Consider the following 21,039-nt stretch of genomic DNA (forward strand, 5'->3'; position numbering starts at 1 on the left):
AAGTTAATGGGAAAGTCTTCTGGACATGGCTCATTACGTGTACCGATGCTTTAAAAAGGGAGTCCCACCCAAATTTTAACCCTGCCTGTTGATCAGGGCCGGCTCCAGGGCTTTTGCTGCCCCAAGCGGCGGAAAAAAAAAAAAAAAAAAAAAAAGCTGCAATCGCGATCGGCAGCAGCTCCACCGCACCGCTTTCTTCTTCGGCGGCAGGTCCTTCGCCTGGAGAAGGAGCGAGGGACCCGCCCCCGAAGAGCCCGACATGCTGCCCCTTCCCCTTGGCTGCCCCAAGCACCTGCTTGCTGGGCTGGTGCCTGGAGCCAGCTCTGCTGTTGATTCAAGATGGAGCATCATGTTTCAGCAAGCAAGTATAAGAATTTATTTCCCAAAAAAAAATTACTATTAACATCAATGATTACTCTTACAAAAATCTACTTTTCAAGAGAGTGTATCCTCCTGGTTAGCAAAAAGTACAGAGTTTAGCATAAAGACTGTATTTAGTTGCCAGTCAACATGTTTTAATGGTTACCAACTAATGAAAGTCAAACTCTGTCTAGGCAAATAACTAAAAAATAAATGCAAAACAAGATTAAAATCAATTATTAAAATCAATCCATCATGGTACAAACAGAAAAGGGAACACAAGGAAACAATGAAATCATACTGGTCACCAGAAGAGCAGTGGTCACAGCACAACAGCCACTTAACCACTGTCTTTTTCTGTAGACACCGCAAAGAAGAATTTTAAGGAGGGGCTTGAAGGGGAACAAAGTGGCTTAGAACAAGAGTGTTCTAGGCCTGGGGTTCTCAACCAGGGGTACGTGTACCCCTGGGGGTTCACCGAGATATTCCAAGGGGTACATCAACTGGATATTTGCCTAGTTTTACAACAGGCTACATAAAAAACACTAGCAAAGTCAGTACAAACAAAAATTTCATGCAGACAAAATGAGAAAGTAAGCAATTTTTCAGTAATAGTAGGCTGTGACATTTTTGTATTTTTATGTCTGATTTTATAAGCAAGTAGTTTTTAGGTGAGTTGAAACTTTGGGGTATGCAAGACAAGTCAGACTCCTAACAGGGGTACAGTTGTCTGGAAAGGTTGAGAACCGCTGTTCTAGGCATGGCCTCAGCTGGTCAAGAAGTAAGGTGAAAACAGGCCTAATGTAGATGGGGAGTGGAAGGAACATGAAGATGCTAATCTTCAGTCCCCATCCTCACAGGCCCAAGATAGGAGGAATCTGGAGGATTCAGCAGGGGTCACCATAGCTGCTCCTCCACTTGCTCTGCTGTTGAACACAAAAAGTGTTAGTGGAGGTCTGCCTACAAACCTGATAATAAGAAAAGAAGCAACAGCACTACATAGGCCTGGTTCACATATTAAAGGGGTTTTTTTGTGTCATACGGGCTAAGCTTTTTAAAAAAGCATAACCTTAAATTATTCAGAAGTTAATGGTATTGGACATACATATTTAGAAAGTGTTCCTACTTGCTTTCAATAATCAGAATTTTGCCAACGTTGATTTAAAGGCTTCTTATCCATTGTATATATTACAGCAGCACCCAAAAGTCCCAATCAATCAGATCAGAACCCTCTTATTTCAGGCATTATACAAATGTGAAGGATGGTCCCTGCCCACTGAGTTTACAAAGCAAATAAACAAGGCCAATGCTAAATGAATAATTAAGGCAGGCAATGGGTTTTTTTACCCATGAAAGCTTATGCCCAAATAAATCTGTTAGTCTTTAAGGTGCCACCGGACTCCTCGTTGTTTGTGGATACAGACTAACACAGCTACCACTCTGATATAAGGCAGGCAAGCATCATGTACGTTCTACAATAAACCATATATAGGGCCCTACCAAATTCACAATCCATTTTGATCAATTTCACAGTCATAGGATTTTAAAATCATAAATTTCATGGTTTCAGCTATTTAAATCTAAAATTTCACAGTGTTGTAATTGTAGTGGTCCTGACCCAAAAAGGAATCGGGGAAGTGGGGGGATTTGTGGTACTGCTATCCTTACTTCTGCACTGCTGCTCACGCCGGCGCTGCCTTCAGAGCTGAGCCATTGGAGAGTGGCGGCTGTTGGCCTTCAGAGCTCAGCTCTGAAGGCAGAGCCACCACCCGCAGCAGCGCAGAAGTAAGGATGGCATAGTATAATATTGCCACCCTTACTTTTGTGCTGCTGCCTGCAGACCTGGGCCCTCAGTCAGCAACCGCCAGTCTAACCACCCAGCTCTGAAGGCAGCAGCACAGAAGTAAGAGGGCATGGTATACTACTGCCACCCTTACTTCTTCACTGCTGCTGGTGGGGTGTATCCCAATGGATAAGAAGCTCCGAAGTCAGCACAGAAGTAAGAGTGGCAATACCATGACCCCCGACTAAAATAACCATGTGATCCCTTTTGGATCAGGACCCCTAATTTGAAAAACGCTGGTCTCCCCATGAAAATTGTATAGTATAGTGTAAAAGTACACAAAAGACCAGATTTCATGGAGGGAGACCAGATTTCACGGTCTATGATGTGTTTTTCATGACCGTGAATTTGGTAGGGCCCTAGCTATATACAAAATGGAACAAAAAGGTCAAGACAGACCAGTTAATACAGATCTCTCAAAGCAAGTTTCAGTGAATTATGGAGGGAGTATCTGTGGAGATTACTTGGACATTGTTTCAAAGTGCTACTTGTCTTTCTCCTGCTATAGCAGGACAGCAGACTTATTTAAACACTCAAAACTGAAAGTTATCCCTTCATTTTCAATGTAATCAACTGAAAAGGGTCTGATTCAGTCTATTTATTCCATTTACTTTTAAATGGACTGATTAAATGAGAGGAAGACAAGCTCCCTCTAATGGAGATTGTCAAGTCTAACTAAAGACAGTTCGTGCTCTAATGTTTGATTCAAAAGAACTGATCCCCACTCATACACATGCTAACTTTCACACAAGAAATAAATCAACTTCAAGCCTGTCCTTTCAAACTGCTGAGAGAAACATATGGCTTAAAATTCAGTTTTATTAAAACAATATTTGCTATCTTTTCACCTAGCCACACACTGCTAATGCAACACACATTTGATTAGGCATAAAGTATGCTATAATTTGTCATGCTCATCTTCCTATACTTCAAGAAATCCTCAGATATAGAGTCAGAACATTTTAGTATTCATTAATATGATTCACTTAACTAGAAACAGTGATGATACTAGGCAAGTATTTCATTTTACACTAGCATTTCCCAAGATGTGGAACATGCCTCTTGGGGGGGGGAGGGGGGGGAGATGAGACGGAAAGAGGGAGGTGGGAACAGACCTCAGTTATTTTCCGGAGTCTCAGCTTTAAGTAGTATAAGAAGCTATTATGGTTGTGAAGAAACACTCGGGTAATATTTTCAAGGTTAAATGATGCAGACAGCCTTTAACAACAGCTCCATCAGAAATGACCTGACCCATTTATTTTGATGGGTACTGTCAGAGAATAACAGAGTTCTCACTTTTTGTTTGGGTACAGCAAGTCAGATACTTTATTTTCTCTCTATACTAACGAGGAGCGAGAACTCAGATGATATGTTACCTCAAATGTTACTTAACTATTTCACTGTCCTGAGGCATGTAAGAAAGGACCAGTAGAATTATGAACATCTATGCAATCTGACTGACATATCATTTTGGGTAGGCATAACACAAAGCAAGGTTGAAGGTGAACGTGACTGGTTTCTTTTTCCTGCAGTGAGAGGGTGGGCCTCAGATTTCAAAAACATGGGAAATTCTGCAATAATCCAGAAGTGACCATCCTTAGTTTTCAATTAGGTTTGATTTGGAAATCAGACACAGAATTAGCCACCGACATTTTTTAAGAATGTAGAAGTCGAACAATACAACAGGAAATTCAGTGTTACACAAGTGACATGCTTCAGATTAATTTTATCCATAAGGACTCCTAATTGAAGTAATGCCAAGCAACAAGTAGAACAAAAACATTGTTTGATTTTTGAGGGAAGTTTCATGATTGCCACCCTCCTACTATTAGTTTGTAAATCATATAATCATCATCCCAGGTCATGAATCCCACCCTAAAAAAAAAAAAAGATTTGCTTGTTTCCCTGCCAGTTAATAAAAATGTATATTTATCAACTAATCCTGGTTATCAAACATATCGAAGTAAAGCCAAGAAATTTTCTTGGAAAATGTTAATATTGTCACAGCGCCAAAAAGGGTAGCTTAATACATGGGATGATCAGATTCTAGTCAAAAGTGACAAGACTTATTACAGAACCATAGAAATGTAGCGCTGGAAGGGACCTCAAGATGTCATCAAGTCCACTGTCGCAGAACCAAGTAAACCTAGATCAGGGGTCGGCAACCTTTCAGAAGTGGTGTGCCGAGTCTTCATTTATTCACTCTAATTTAAGGTTTCGCGTGCCAGAAATACATTTTAATGTTTTTAGAAGATCTCTTTCTATAAGTCTATAATATATAACTAAACTATTGTTGTATGTAAATAAGGTTTTTAAAACATTTAAGAAGCTTCATTTAAAATTAAATTGAAATGCAGAGCCCACCTCGACAGGTGGCCAGGACCCGGGCAGTGTGAGTGCCAATGAAAATCAGCTCGCGTGCCACCTCTGGCACACGTGCCATAGGTTACCTAGACCATCTCTGATGGGTGTTTGTCCAACTCGTTTTTAGAAGCTTCCAATGATGGGCACTCCACGACCTCCCATGGAACTTAGGCATTTGTTTTACTAGATCTTAGATGTCCGGGGGGGAAAAGTACACTTTGGTATCCTGCTTTTGGCAGTGGCCATTACTACATGTCTTATCACAGGATGTTCTCACACTCTGTGTGGAACGCACTTTCACAGACTCATGGACCTCCTGCTTTTCCATTTGCAATTGTGGAGAACTCCTCCCCAATTCCATTCACTATCACAAAATATCTATGGCAACTACAGCTGTAGATTATCTAATACCCACTGCCAATGACAACAATCAAAAGCTCTCTTTTAATCCTGTTGTGTATTATTATATGTTGTAGCTTTAGTATGTCTGAAACATACTTGATTGACAAGGCCTATTTCTGCAGAGAACAAGTACAAGATACATTACCAGTTCCTTCACAATTAAATGCAATGGGCCTCTCTAATTTCTAGGAGCGAGAAGGTTGTTCAGTATTCATTTTCTTTCAATCACTGGCTTTTTGGCTGGACTTTACCAATAAGAGTGGAATGAATACCAGCTCTGGTGATGGCTTGATGTAGGCAGCTCTCCACTATAAACTTAGAGTGAAGACTTGTCTACATGCAAATCTAACTTAAGGTGTAAATTTAAGCAGCTTTATTAAACTGATGCTAAACTTGGGGACATACATTTTGATTTAAACCAGGCTTATTCCTGTTTATGATAGATCAACTAGGACAACATTTAACTAAACAGAAAAAAGCCAAACTGAAATAAGTGTCAACAAAACAATTTAATCCAATGCAAGGCCTAAGACCAAACTAATTTCAAACTACCATATCACCATAAAATGATAACTCCTCAGGGCTGGTCTCCACTAGGGGGAGATCAATGCTACTGCAATTGATATAGCAGGGATAGATTTAGAGGACCTAATGAAGACCCGCTACATTGATGGCAGAGCGCTCTCCAGTCAACCCCGTTACTCCAGCTCTCCGAGAAGAGTAAGGGAAGTCGACCGGAGAGCGTCTCCTGTCAAGTCAGCGCAATGAAGACACCAGGGTATGTCGACTCCAGCTACATTATTCACATAGCTAAAGTAGCATAACTTAGGTCAACTAACCCCAGTAGTGAAGACAAGCCCTCAGTTACTACTGACATCAAATGGTACTTTCTCAGTTATTGGTTGAACCAGTGCCCTAAAGCTAAACAGTGGTATCTTGGTCCTGTAGGCCTGCAGAGCATTTTCAGGGTGATCTGAAGCACCTGACAACCGTAAAGCAGGATGTCATTTGTTACTGTTACCTTGTAGTCTTTAGAGTTGAGTACTCGGGGTCTGTTTACACAACAAGAGCTATCTTTTGGATTACACGGTATCCAGAGTTTGTTTTGAGGATTTTTTTGGACCAACTAAACAAGTTACGCTGCACCCTGCTTTGCTTGGTCATATCTGCCATTTGTCTTAGTAACATCAGCTGACCAAATTTACAGAACACACCCAAGTTGGAAGGGCAAACAAATAAGACCATAAATTGTAGAGTGATCTGAAGAGGATAAAGCAATGTGAGTTTCAAGTAGATAGGGAAGATTAGGTACTAAAATACAAACCCCTTTACTCAGAGAAAGACAACTACATAAATTGTGCGTGAGGAAACGGGGACGAGACTATACCTAACCTGCTGATTAAAATGAATTGTCTCCTTATATGCCTTTTTCAGGTACCTACTTGCTACAGTTGCCACTAGAAAGGTGTGGTTTTCAGAGATGAGCTCTCTATTTTCAATGTTTCAAAGCACAAAACCGGGAGGACTACAGCCCTAAATTGTTCACTGAACTCAGTTAAAACTTCGTAACTCTTATATCCCTATCCTGACATAACAAGAGGAACAAAGATTCATACATTTTTAAATGTAGTCTTTAAAACAGGAGAAAAAACAAAGGGTCCCAAAGGCAGTAGTGCCTTCTCCTCTTTAGATTTAAAAAGAAGTTGTTGTTGTTTTAAGTAAAAATTTAAAAAAGAAACTGTTTCATTGCAAAATTAATTGTAAAGTTCAACGTCTACATGAGCTATATGATTGTTTCTTGGACTCACATCCCCACACAGTGTATCACCACCTACGCCAGTCTCCAGGTCTCTCTCTACACTACTAAAAACTTGATATTTAAGAACTAGATTGGACAAAGTACTAGACAAAGTAATGATCTAATAAGCGTCTCCCATACCTAAGACATGATTTTGTATTTTTTTTTTTAACTGGCATAGCAAGAAACTTCTGCTACACTAGTTTTCAATATAAAAAATGTAACCTAGTACAGTAACTCCTCATTTAACGTTGTAGTTATGTTCCTGAAAAATGCGACTAAGTGAAACCATGTTAAGCGAATCCAATTTCCCCATAAGAATTAATGTAAATGGGGGAGGGGGCGTTAAGTTCCAGGGAATTTTTTTTTTTTGCCAGACAAAAGGCATTATATACATTTTAAACAATTTTAAACAAGCAATTTAATACAGGTATAAGTTTTAAACAATTTTAAAGAAACAATTTAAAACTACAATCATCACTGCTGAGTATGAAGCTTGGTTGAGGTGGTAGAGTTAGAGAATGGAAGAGGATGGATTGTCCGGCTGCTCCTCTTGCAAGCACAGGCACTGACTTTGTCGGGGGCAGGGGGCTCAACTCTCGGCCCATCCACTCCACCCCTTACCCCAAGCTCCCACCCTTGACCCACCTCCCCCCCCCCCCCATCTCCTCCTCCTTTACTTCGCACACTGCGTCCTCACTCCTCCCCCCTCCCTTCTGAATGCTGTAAGCCATCTGATTGTCGCAGGCAGGAGGCAGGGGAAGGAGGGGGGAGGCATGCTAAGTCCTCGCTCCTCCCCCCTACCCGAGGCAATCAGCTGGCTTGCGGTGTTTAGGAGGCAGGGGGGAGGACTTGGCACGCAGACTCCCCTTCCCACCCCCGACCCCCCACTTCCTGCCCAGGGCAATCATCTGGGTTTGCGGTGTTCAGGAGGCAGGGGGAGCCTGCGCGCCGAGTCCTCGCTCCTCCCCCCATCCCTCCTGCCTCCTAAACGCCACAAGCCAGCTGATTGCCGCGGGCAGGAGGCAGGAGAAGCCTGCGCGCCGAGTCCTCGCTCCTCCCCCCTCCCTCGTACCTCCTAAATGCCACAAGCCAGCTGACTGCCGCGGGCAGGAGATGGGGGAAGGAGCGGAAGATGCTGATTCGCGGGGTCTGCTGGAGGGCGGGAGGCACTGTGGGGAGGCGGGTGGCGTAGGGAGGCTGCCAGCTGTTGAGAAAGCAGGCAGCCAAACATAATAGTGGAGCATTGCACAACTTTAAACGAGCATGTTCCCTAATATCAGCAACGTAACAACAAAATGATGTTAAACGGGATGACTAAGTGAGGAGTTACTGTAATTGCCTTCTCACATAAATTATTTCTCTAACATAAAATGGAGAGAAAAAATAAGGTTTGTTAGATATATTCAACCACCAGAACATGCAAGCGAGATCTATTCACCTCCATACCACAACTATTTTTCTCCTCTTATGAAAACTGGAAGGTGGGAAGTGGGATACCCAACTGTGGCAGAAGGTGTGAGGGGAGGAGCATTGTAACAAGAGTCTCATAGACTGTAAGGTCAGAAGGGACCATCAAGATTATCTAGTCTGTTCTCCTGCACATCACAGGACACAGAACCCCACAAACTCACTCCTGCAATAGGCCCATAATCTCTGGCTCAGCTACTGAAGTCCTCAAATCTTGATTTAAAGACTTCAAGAATTACTCTAGTTAAAAATCATCAAGTGACCTGTGCCCCACACTGCAGAGGAAGGTGAAAAACCCTCAGGGTCTCTGCCAATCTGACCTGGGGGAAAATTCCCACCAACCCCAAATCTGACTACCAGTTAGACCCTGACATGTGGGCAGGACTCACCAGCCAGACATCTCAAACAATTCTCTGTAGTAACTCAGAACACTCCCTAGTTCTAGTGTCCCATCACCAGCCATTGGAGAAATTTGGTAAATGCACACGTGGATGGACCATATACCATTGTAGGCAACCTCATCACATCTCCTCCTCCATCAATTTGTCCAGCTCAGTCTTGAAATAAGTTAGGTGTTTTGCCCTCACTGTTTCCCTAGGAAGGCTGTTGAAGAACTTCACTCTGATGGTTAGAAACCTTTGTCTAATTTCAAGTCTAAACTTGTTGATAACCTGTTTATATCCATTTGTTCTTGTGCCAACTCCTCTCCTTCCCTGGTATTTATCCCTTTGATAAATTTAAAGCGAGTAATATCTCCCCTCAACCTTCGTTTTGTTCAGCTGAACAAGCCAAGCTGCTTAAGTCTTCTCTCATAAGGAAGGTTCTTCAGTCCTCTGATCATCCTAGTAGCCCTTCTCTGCTATTCAAAATTCCAGTTTGAAATAATCTCTCTTAAACATGTGAAATCAGAACTGCACACAGTATTCCAGATGCGGTCTCATCAATGCCTTGTACCATGGTAGTAAAACTTCCCTCTCTCACCTAACGTATCTTAAGATTGAATTAGCCTTTTTCATTGCCACATCATACTGGCAGCTCATAGTCATCTTGTGATTGACCAATACACCCAGGTCCTCCTCCTCTGTCATTTCCAACTGGTAAATGCCCAGTTTATAGCAAAAACTCTTGTTGTTAGTCCATAAGAGCATGAACTCGCACTTTGCAATATTAAATTTCATCCCATTTCCATTACTCCAGCCTTCATGAACATCCACATCTTCATGTACGATATTCCAATCCTCCTCCGTAGTGACAATACCTCCCAATTTTATGTCATTAATGAATTTTATTAGCACATTCCCACTTTTTGTGCCAAGGTCATTAATGAAAATGCTAAGTAACATTGGTCCAAAGACGGATCCCTGAGAAACTCCACTAGTAACCTACCTCCAGCCTGACAGTTCACCTTTCAGTATAACCCCTGTAGCCTCTCCTTTAACCAGTTCCTTACCCACCTTTCAATTCTTGTATTAATCCCCATCTTCTCCAATTTAACTAATAATCTCCGAGGTAGAACTGTATCAAATGCTTTACTGAAATCCAGATAGGCTAGATCTATTACATTTCCTGTGTCTAGAAAATTAGTTATTCTCTCAAAGAAAGAAAGTAGGTTGGTGTGGCATAATTTATCTTTTGTAAAACCATGTTGTATTTTATCTGAATTACCATTTACCTGTCTTCAATTACTCTCTTCCAAGATTTGTTCTAAGGCCTTGCAAACAACCAAGGACAAACTAACAGGTCTATAGCTTTGCAGATCACTTCCCTTCCCTCCCCCCCGTTTCTTAAATATAGGCACTATATTTACAATTGTCTAGTCATAGGGTACGACCTCCAAGTTTATGAACTCATTAAAAATCCTTGCTATTAGGCTTGCAATGTCATGTGCCAGTTCCTTTAATATTTTTGGATGGAGGTTATCCAAACTCCCTATTGAAGGGGAATAATACAGACAATCCCTAGAGAACACAGAGTGCCTGTTCAATGAAGATGCTGCTACTCTACTACCCATTCAGCTATATTAAGGAAGTGACCCTACTGTGAACTCTATGCTGAGAAAGACAAATGCAAGTGAATTATTGATCATCTGTGGGAACTGGGTCCCTTCAGGTCTTCGCGCCTCTGTCCTGGGGTCTTTCCAGAACCAGAGACACCTACTGTTAACAGGCCAGGATGGCATTTCTCTCCACCCTCCCTATTCCTCACACTGCCAAAAGCTTTTAAACTTCTCAAAAGCATTCAACAGTTCCAGAGTCACTTAATATCACCACAATCCCAAATTTAGTTCTGTTTGATCATCTTAAAAGAGAGGCCAAGAACTGGAAGGAAAACTTCCAGAAGGTTGTAAAGCCTAATTCCTGGGTACATTGTGAAGCATGCAACATCCCAGCTGAACAGTCTCCTCTCCCCATACTCCTACGTTATGAGATATGAATACCCCCAAGACTATAGCTAAACTGATTAAAATGAATCTGTCATGAAGCTTAACTTAAAACATTTTAGACAGTTGGGAATGGAGAATATCAGTTTGGGACTGAAGTTCACCTGCATAACCCTTTGTAACCCCAAAAACATTTCATTCTAACTGAAATCTAGCAGCACAAAACTCTAAGGACCATAAAGAGAGTGGTGAATGCCCCCTCACTCTGGAGAAAGGTATCTGTAGAACATACTCTATCCCTGGCCTCCCAACACCCTCCAGGGCACCAATTTACTATTCAAACAACCCGCCCTCAATTCCAGATGAAACACACCAGCTTCCCTCCCACAAAGTCCCCCCATAAACACCCCAAAACCACCCAATGCCACCATCTATCTACAGTCCAAAACTCAGTACCGAGCCCTCTATCGCTGTAACCTTTCCCCTACAGTCCCAGCTTCCATTGGAGCACCATCTGCACTGCTCGGGCTTGTCCACACAGGGAAACATTAAGGAACAGCCACATACTTAATTCAATGTGCAGACAAGACCTTCATCCCTAAATTTGCAATCTCCTCTCTGGGCCAAGCCTCATAAGGGAACAGTGGGGAAAATAACTTACCACCCAGGTCAGTCCCCCGCTGCCACCGCCACCTCCTCCGGATTTAGCCATTTTCTCCCCGTTGCCTCAATATAAATAAGGAAGAGCTAAAAGGACCGGGGCCGAGACTGGGCTTCACCCCTGACCTCAAACAACACACACACACACAGAACTGGCTCGGGCTCTTCTACACAGAGCTGGCTCGGGCTCTTCCGCCCCCTCCCCCCAGACACACACACACACACACACACACACACACACACACACACAGAGAGCTGGCTCGGGTCCCCCCCCTTGCGCGCGCGCGCGCACACACACACACACACACACACACACACAGCTGGCTCAAGCTCCCCCTTGCACGCACACCCACCGCCTTGGCACCGGGCTCCCCCCTACACACACACTCACACCGGGCTCCCACTCCCTCGGTCCCGGCCCGGCGTCTATGTCATGCTGAGGAGCGCAGCCGAGTATTACAAAGTCGCGAATCACCGCCCGCTACGCGAGCGCGGGGCCGGGCCGCCCCGGCGCACCGAGCCCGCACAAGGCGCTCGTCCGCCGGCCGCTCTCAAACTCGAGGCTGGGCGGCGACGCAGGCAGGCCCGGCCTGCGGGTCTCGCTCACACCGAGGCGGCGGGCGGGGGCGGTTGGTCCCTCGGCGGTGCCGTGGCGGCTCCCGTGCCCGCGGCGGCCCCGAGGAACACGGTAAAAACGGGATTAAAGGTCCGGCTCCAGCCCAACCCCCGCGCCGAGCCGTCGCTTCCCCGCCCCCCGCACCACAGCCGCGCCGAGGCCCAGCTCCCAGACAATAACTGCGCTGCCCCCGTCCGGCATAACCGCCGCCGAACACCGCCGGCCCGGCCCCCAACCAGCCCGCCAATCACAGGCCGGGGGCGGGCACGCCGCGCCCACAGCTAGCCAATCAGAAAAAAGAACAAAGCGCCAAGGTAGGCCTAGCATACGTCACTGCGGGTGGCAACAAGGAAGAAGAATCCCTCCAAGCGGGGGCGCTCCAACGCGGTGCGGAAGCCGCCGTCGTGGGGCCGGTCCGTGGTGCTGATGCAAGGATGATGCGGGGGTTGTTGGCCGGTTGGGGTTCAGAACAGGGACCAGGGGGGGCGGAAAGATTTGGCCCAGTATAAAAGAGTAACCTGCGCTCAGGCCCCGGAGGTAGGGACTTCATATGTTCAGCACTGAGCTCACTGAAAGAGCCCCGTCCAACACGGGAAGAGTTTTCCTGGGTCCTCTGAGAGCAGGAGGCCCTGATTGTAACTGGGGAGTGGGGCTAGGGCTACCACAAATGGAAGCCATTTCAGGGTGATTCGTAGGGTGGGAATCAATGTGGAAGCGTGGTCTGTGCTGGAACAAGAACTGAGTTCCAGTTCTCCTGCTGATGCTGTCAGAGCCCAGGGCTTCAGTTTCCTAATCTTTAAAATTGGGGTAATAGGCATCCCCAAGAGGCCTAGTTTTATAAACCACATTAGATTAATGAATACATATTACTTAACAAGCAACAGAGGGTCCTGTGGCACCTTTAAGACTAACAGAAGTATTGGGAGCATAAGCTGTCGTGGGTAAGAACCTCACTTTGCATCTGAAGAAGTGAGGTTCTTACCCACGACAGCTTATGCTCCCAATACTTCTGTTAGTCTTAAAGGTGCCACAGGACCCTCTGTTGCTTTTTACAGATTCAGACTAACACGGCTACCCCTCTGATATATTACTACTTAACGTGTCTTAAATCAGAGCAAAAATGGCAGTTAACGTGTACGTATGCCACTGCCCTCTACCAAACATATTTGTGGGCCCCTATGGGAGCAATGGAGCATGGTGTGGGGAGGTGGTTGGTCCCTGGAGCGAGGGCACTGTTTACAAACTGTCAGATGCTGTCCAGCCCAACCCTGTGCTGCCAGTGTGCCTCTTTCCCTCAGGAGCGGGCCCATGCCGTGCCACAGAGCCCCCCTGCCCAACACTCCCCGACTCCCTATGCCCAGCACCCCCAGACTCACTATGCCCAGTGCCACCCCCCACAAATCCCCCACCACAAATGCAGTGCCCTGCACATCACCACCCCTGCCCAGTACCCACCTGCCCTCAACCCCATCACAACTGCCCATCACCCCACACAGTACCCCAACACACACAGATCTCCCCCACCTGCCACTGCCCAGTGTCCTTCCCCACGGCCCCACCACCACTACCACCACAACTACACTGTGCCCCGCACAGACCTCCCCACTGCCTAACACCCCAAAACACACAAACCTCCTGCACTGCCCAGTGCCCCCACCACTCACTACCCAGCAGCACCCCCCAGACCCACTCCCCCATGCCCTGCCCCCCGGGCACACTCACTGGCCCTGCTGAGCCAGCACAAAGCAGGGATCCCCCCTCCCAGCACAGTCCTAGGGAGCAGGACAGCTAAAGCTCGGGAGCACAGAGCGGCTCCGTCCTCCGGGGCCCCACCCAGTCCTGCCTGCCTGGTGCTGGTGCCCCTGGTGGAGGGGGCGACTTCCCCAGCTTGCTGCTTCTGCAGAGTGGCAGGGAGAGGCAGGCCCCGCCCCCGGGGAGCCCAAAGCGGATAGTCACCAGCCCAGAGCGGCAGCGCCTGAGGGCTTCTCTCTGCCAGTGACAGAGCAGAGAGGAGCACTCAGCCAGGAGTGAGCAGTAGGTGGGGGGAGGTGGCAGAGGGTGTGGTGGAGGAGCTGGCAGGCGGGGACAGGGGGTGGAGAAAAGCCCTTGGCCAGCTGGCTGGCCAAGAGGAGCAAGCAGTTGGGGGGATGGGGGAGAGGTGCCAGCAGCTCGAGGCACAGCGCAAATGGAGTGGGCCGGGCCGCGGCCCCTTTTGAGCATAGGTCTGGCGCCACTGGCACCATTGTAAACCTGGTATGGACCCTCTGAGCTGCATATGATAATCTTCAGAAGTTTGAGACCCGAGGCGCGCCTGCCCAGTCTTGGGGCTTCTGTCCCATGGGAGGCACCTGCCAGGGCTCAGGGCTTCAGCCCCGAACCCCAGCAGGCACACAAGCCACAGTTTGACTACCCCTGGGTTAGAGAGACAAGGTGGGTGAGGTAATATCTTTTATTGGACCAACTTCTGTTGGTGAGAGACAAGCTTTTGAGCCACACAGAGCTCTTCTTCAGGTCTGGGAAAGTTACTGAGCATCACAGTTAAACGCAAAATGGAACAGATTGTTTAGTATAAGTTGTTCGCACATATTTTAAAGGGACCACTCAAGGTAGAGAGGCCTGTTAACACCTCTGCAGTCATAGGACAATAAGAGGGGGTTAATGGGTTACAAATTGTTATAATAAACCATAAATCCAGTGTCTCTATTCAGTCCATGATTTTTAATATTAGCAGAGTTATGAATTTAAGCACCAGGCTCGTCTTTGAAAGGGTTGTGCAGGTTTCCTTTGAGGATGAGGACTGATAGGTCAGACTGGGTGAACACTTTTCACAACGCAATCACGCTCACTGTTTTTATCTTTTATCATTTTTCTGTATGGGCTCATTCAAGAGCATCGTGATTGTTTGGCTTCCCCCACATAGTAGTTATTGGAGCATTAAGTGCACTAGATGAAGTATACCATGCCAGAACAACAGATGCAAAACCCGCAGATGTTTCTCCACTGCTACAATGATCAGCACCCTCCACAACACATCATTCACAATCCATGGATCGTACACTTGCCTATCAAAACATGTGGTATACTTGATAAATATTTTTAGCCAGAGATTTGTTGCTATGTTAAAGGATGATGTAATAAGACACCTTTTTATAGTGTCTTATTTTCAGGTATTTGTCACATTTGAAAAATTGATTTATGATGTAACAGACCAACCTTTTTCTATACCCACATAGTGTGTGTATAACGTTTAAAACGCAGTTATTTTAGATATGAGTATGAAAATGTACAATAAGATATTTTCTCATTGTGCCAAGCAAACTTGGAGGTTTAAACTTAAATATTATGGTCACAGGCCTTAGACAAACTTGAAGAAATAAGGCCAGCTCTACAGAAACTACATCAGTATAACTACATCACCGAGGGGTGTGAAAAATCCACACCCATGAGCAGCGCAGTTATACCAACCTAACCCCCAGTCTAGATAGCACTATGTCAATAGGAGGGCTTCTCCTGTTGACATAGCTACTGGCTCCCGTAGGAGTAGATTAACTACGGTAATGGGAGAAGCTCTCCTGTCGGCGTTGCAGCATCTTCACTGAAATGCTACAGTGGCACTGCTGCAGCTTTTAAAGTGTAAATCTGCCCTAATTGTTTGCATAGCATACTCAATTAATAACTTCTCAATTCGTAACAATTACTTTTAGCTTTTTTAAGAGAAGCAGAGATCTGACTACAACTGTATCCAGCCCTTTCCCCTTGAGTTATTAACACAAAAGGTGGGACTGATAGCAGAACGGCATCAGAGTTAGTAGACAAATTAGTATGTAAAGAGAATACCGGAAAGTAGTTTAAACTGAATAGTAGTAACCTTTTCCTTAATTCTTTTCCTAGTAAGTAACGGAATTAAAAATTGAGCAGCTGCTTGTGAAAAATCAATAGTAATGTTCAATTATCCCTCAGGGAAGCATCAGAAGAATTTCTATTAAATTTTGCTAAATAAGCAGTGTTTACATCTGCCAATTTCTGAAGAGCCTATGAGCATAATATCTAAAAGTGCTACTGCAGGATTATATGAAATAGTGGGTCTGTCCAATGGGGACAGTAAATTAGGTCTGGTCTATACCTAAAAATTAGATCCACCTGCCTACATGGTGCAGGGCTGTGAAAAAATTTGTCCCTGTACAATGTAATTAGGTCAATATAAACTCCACTGTAGATGCAGCTAGGTTTACAGACAAATTCTTCCATTAGCCTAGCTACCACCTCTCCAAGAGGTGGACTACTTACATTGAAGAAAAATAACTTTCCATTGTTGTAGGAAGTGGCCATAGTACAGCAGCCCAGCTACAGCACCATAGCTATGCTGCTATAGTTGCTGTAGTGTAGACATACCCTTATTTCTTATTATTTTTATCTGCAGCCTTATACATCTGAGTATGCTGCTGGAGTTTCTTCTGCTGTTGCTTTGGGCAATGCTCTTGAGAAGTGTATCTTCCGGAGCAACCCAAAGATGACAATGGTAGGACTTTTCCTGATCTCCTTCTGGATGGGGTTCCAGAATCTTGGACCTGCTGTTAAGACTCTTTCCAGCCAGGGCCGGCTCCAGGCACCAGCTGAGCAAGCTGGTGCTTGGGGCGGCAAATTGTTCGAGGCGGCATTCTGCCCAATCCTAGGGCGGCACGGCCGCTTTTTTGTTTGTTTGTTTGTTTGTTCCACTCCAGCCGCCCTGTAGGGGGCGGCGGCGCGGAGAACCAGAGCGCCCTGCAGGGCAGTCCTCTTCCTTCCCTCCCCGCTGACCGGAGCGGAGCCCTCGCGGCAGGCGGCAGTGCAGCGGAAGGGGCCGCGTGGCAGCGCCCCTGCTGTAGCCCTGGCAGCCCCCTTCTCTCTCTCTCCCGCCCGCTCCCCCTCCCCCCCCCAAGCCGGTCCCCCTGCACCCGCGCTCCGGCCGCGCCACAGGTTTTTTTTTTGCTTTGCCATTCTGGCCACCCCGTTTTCTTTTTGTTTGTTTGTTTGTTTTGCTTGGGGCGGCCAAAGAGCCAGAGCCGGCCCTGTTTCCAGCTCCTTACAGTGTATACCTCAACTCTGTTAGTTGTAGAAAACCATACACAGTGGGTCTTGGGAGGTCCAGAGATGGTCACTGAAGTAGCATGGCCCTATTTATTAAGGCTTTTGTAGATCAGTAGAGAACCTTGAAGTAGGTCCAATGAATGAGAGGAATGAATGCAGGTTGCAGAGCACTAGTGTACTATGTTCCCATCACCTCATCTTGCTTAGGAGATGAGCTGTGCTGTGTGTAACAAATGTATCTTCATTAACTTATCTAGACTTGGGTATTAAGTTATAGTAATCCAGGCTGAGGTGGCAAACATCTGAACTACTACAGGCAGATCATTCTCCACAAATAATAGAATCTTCTTGATAGCCAGAAATAGAAGGTGATCTTGGCAACTGCTGTTTGAGTGAACAGAGTCACAAGTGAGTGCACAGCCTCTGGGCCATTCAGAACTATCTTAACTACTGGAGGGGAGATGTCTCCAACTGAGGGGAGATGTTGGTTCCTCAGAGCATTTCTCTCTCCCTGTTAGCACTAGCTTTAGTCTTTCCTGGGGTAATCTTGTTCAAGTTGTTCTTCATCTGGGCTTCAGTTCCCTTCATGCACTGAGATAGCTGGGAGACAGTGCTGTCTGTGTTTGATGAAAGAGATACGTAGAGCTGCATGTCACTGGCATCACAGCTGGTTTGGCTCAGGATATCCCCCTTGGTTATATATATATATATATATGTTGAGTGGTAGCATTACTGACTGCCCTGTGAGACGGACAGTGCTCTTGGGAAGAAGAAACAGCTGCCTGTCATGACTTTTTGGGATTTGTTATAAAGAAGTCATCCTAAATAAGTTTATGATTCAGTTGGCTCCTGCCAGAAAGAAATAGGTATAGTTAAATATTACATTTAAAGCATGAGGTAAAATTTTCAGGGGAGTGGAATCTCTCTTAGGAGAGCCCCAATCCCCATAGACAAAATGGGTAAATCCACCAGCTTCTGTTTTGTGGGGAAAACTTGACATTTATGTGTGAAATGTTTTTGTTCTTAAAATAATCCTCTGAGGTGACAAGCACGCCAAGTCCCACTCAAATCAATGAGACTTTTGGTGCTCAGCACCTCTGAGGGTCAGGTCCTAAATGTGACCTTAATACAAACACATGGTCCCTATTGATTTCAATGACGATTGTGTGTTCATAACTGATGATGGAATTTTGATGTTTTTAGGCACTAAATTAAGCACTTAGCATAGTACTATTTTATATAGTAAGTTTAGCAATAGCTTTCATATTATAGACCAGTAAGATATTTTGTTAGTAACCATTAAGATCATGTGTTTATGGTATTTAAAAGTTTCAGTATGTTTTGTTATATAGAGACTTACTATCTTTTGTAAACCATTTGAGTCTGACTGCTTTAGTTGCTTGCTATTTAATAAAACTGCTATTTTTTCTGTTGTTTTCTTGGCACCAGATTGAAGGGCAGGAAAACTAGTTTGATGTGTGCTGAGCTTGCCTAGATCTAGAGCTATGTACATTCAACTATTCTGAAAACACACATTCAAATGCTGGCATTTATCTGAATGTGTAATCCTAGTTCTTGCTTTCTGAAGGCTACATGGCTAAAAGTTACATTGCTAAAAACTATATAAATACCATGTTGTTTGAAATTTTAATCCAGAAAGATCATGATGTTAAGTTATAACATTGTGACAACTGTAAATCTACCATATTGCAATTTATGAGTTTACTCTGCATAAGCTTTATACAGGGTAAAACGGATTTATTTGGGTTTAGACCCCATTGGGAGTTGAGCATATGAGTGCTAGAGACAAGCACACTTCTGTGAGCTGTTTTCAGGTAAACTTGCAGCTTTGGGGCAAGTGATTCAGACCCTGGGTCTGTGCTGGAGCAGACAGGAGTGTCTGGTTCAGCAAGACACGGTGCTGGAGTCCTGAGCTGGCAGGGAAAACAGAAGCAGGGGTAGTCTTTGCACATCAGGTGGCAGCTCCCAACGGGGTTTCTGTGATCCAACCCGTCACAATCTATCTTGGATGAAAGATGACTTCCAAGGTAGAGGAAATGATCGACATTCTCCAGTGCCACTCCATTGAGTCAGTCAGAATGTATTCACATAATTGGTAAATAACAGGTCTAATTTTATTTGATGAATGACAATACTGTGAAATGATGGTTGCTTATTGTATCTTTATTGTCTTAACTCTGAATGGAATTTAGAGAACCCACCCGTTATGTGCTTCAGACAAACTAGAAAGTTTATTTATAAGAGGAAGTTTCAGGAAAGAATATCATATTTGTGAGCATTGTTTTCTAGATGACTGCAGTTGTTTAACTCTTCACTGAATAATAATTTATATTAAGCAAACAAGATCTGGAAATGGCTGAATGTTAAACAGTTAAGAACACGCTGCCATTAATCACTTTTTATACCGTTAAACATTCCTAGCCTCCTGAGTTTTGATACTGTGTCAGTCCTAGTTACCGTACCACTCTCCTGACAGTTATATGTCAACTCAGATAACTGTCATATGCTGTTCTTGGGATGTTTCTTCTTTGTACTAATTCCTACCATAATTACTGGGTGGAAAAGATTAAGTGTCTAAGCCAAGGGTTTTGTTTTAGGTTTTGTTCAGTTTTAGTCTGAATGCTAGATCACCCTCAGTCCAGATTGACTGCCAGAAGCATCCCTCCCTCTGCCACTCACAAAGAATGTTGACTCCTCAACAGTCACCTATTGTTTTGGGAATGTTACCTATAGCTTCTCTTCTTATCTATAAAAGGCAGATAAACTACTCCTTTAATCCTTAAAGTTAAGTATATGCTTCAGTGCTTTGTTGAATTTGGGCCTATGTCACTTTGCACTACCAGCAATTACCATTATACTTAGTGGATTTACTTCAAGTTATGTTATTATAAAAGATGCATAGCTATTTTCTTCAAAATAGATTGCTAAATGTACCACCTCTGCAGGATAGTCCCAGAATGTTTCACTCCATTCAGAAGTCCTGGTTTGGTAAGAACTCATGGAATTGAATTATTCTAAATATAGTGTCCAGTGAGAAATGAGAGAGACTTCTCCGAGCTGCCAGTCTTCCACCAGGATCTCCTCCAGACCTGGAGCTGATCTCAGCGACCAGGTCCATGGCGGCCGCCAGGGAGGGACGGGGAAAAGATCTCACGGAGCCCACAATCCCCAGCTCGGTGTTCAGGCGGAGTCCCTATAGGTGTGCCAGAGGTTGGTCCTGACAGGTACCACCAGCTTCGGAGATCTCCTGGACTATGACCGGAGGGACTGTACGGACTCCTAGCTACTCGGACAGAGCATGGGGCTCTCCATCCTTCTTGTCCCCTGGTGCATACTCCAGGAGGTGAGGGCAGCCTTGCTGACTGCTTCTTGGGCCTTCCTCAAGGGGGTCCTGCAGGAGGGTACTTCCTGTCCACCCCTTACCCCTGGCTCTCTGAACCTTGCCATTGGTCCCCTGCCCATGAATTCCCCCCCGGCCATCCCTCTGCATCACCCTAGCCTGCTGTGTGACTTCCTCCTATTGGGGGAGGGGGTGATTTTCCTGAGCTTATGCTGTACAGTTCTCTGTGCAGTGCAAGACAATACAATTTTGGGTTTACCCTCCAGAGGGGGTGTGCACTTGAGTGCTGAGAAATTCCCGATCTCAGTCTTCCCACACAGAGCTGATCTCAGTGTCTGTGTCTTTCTGCAACTGGGTGTGGCCATAACCTGGGTGTGTGTTGAAGGAAGCTTGAGGGCCTGGCTTAGCAGGACAGTGTAAGGGAGCCCAGGCTGATGGAACAGGCGGGCTCAGTGGTACCCCAGTACATCAGGTGCATCCTGGAGTGGGGGGTAACCAGTCACAGGCATAACAAAAACATGGATGTTTTCATCACTTCCCATGTAAACTTTTTAGAATAGTTGAAGTTAACTACTATATTTTTAAAGCACAGATTAAGATTTAACTCTTTAAGGCTTTTAAAACTGGCAACATTGCATGGAACTAACATACAGCACAATACCCACATATAAATGCACCAGTCCATCCACACTAAATGCAAGAGGTAGTCTCAGTATCT

General features: G+C 45.2%; 1 protein-coding gene across 3 annotated transcripts in view; it reads right to left on the reverse strand.

The window, feature by feature from the left end:
- Positions 1-12,094, reverse strand: part of TOP2B (DNA topoisomerase II beta) — a 122,319-nt gene extending 110,225 nt beyond the window's left edge. For all 3 annotated transcript variants that reach the window (XM_005297078.5, XM_065583497.1, XM_024107360.3), the window contains exon 1: positions 11,279-12,094. In XM_005297078.5, the coding sequence (XP_005297135.2) occupies positions 11,279-11,329 (51 nt within the window). In that variant the 5' untranslated portion in view covers positions 11,330-12,094. The remainder of the gene's footprint in view (positions 1-11,278) is intronic.
- Positions 12,095-21,039: the final 8,945 nt, after the last annotated feature.

The sequence above is a fragment of the Chrysemys picta genome, chromosome 2, assembly GCF_011386835.1.
Source record: "Chrysemys picta bellii isolate R12L10 chromosome 2, ASM1138683v2, whole genome shotgun sequence".
Lineage (NCBI taxonomy): Eukaryota > Metazoa > Chordata > Testudines > Emydidae > Chrysemys > Chrysemys picta.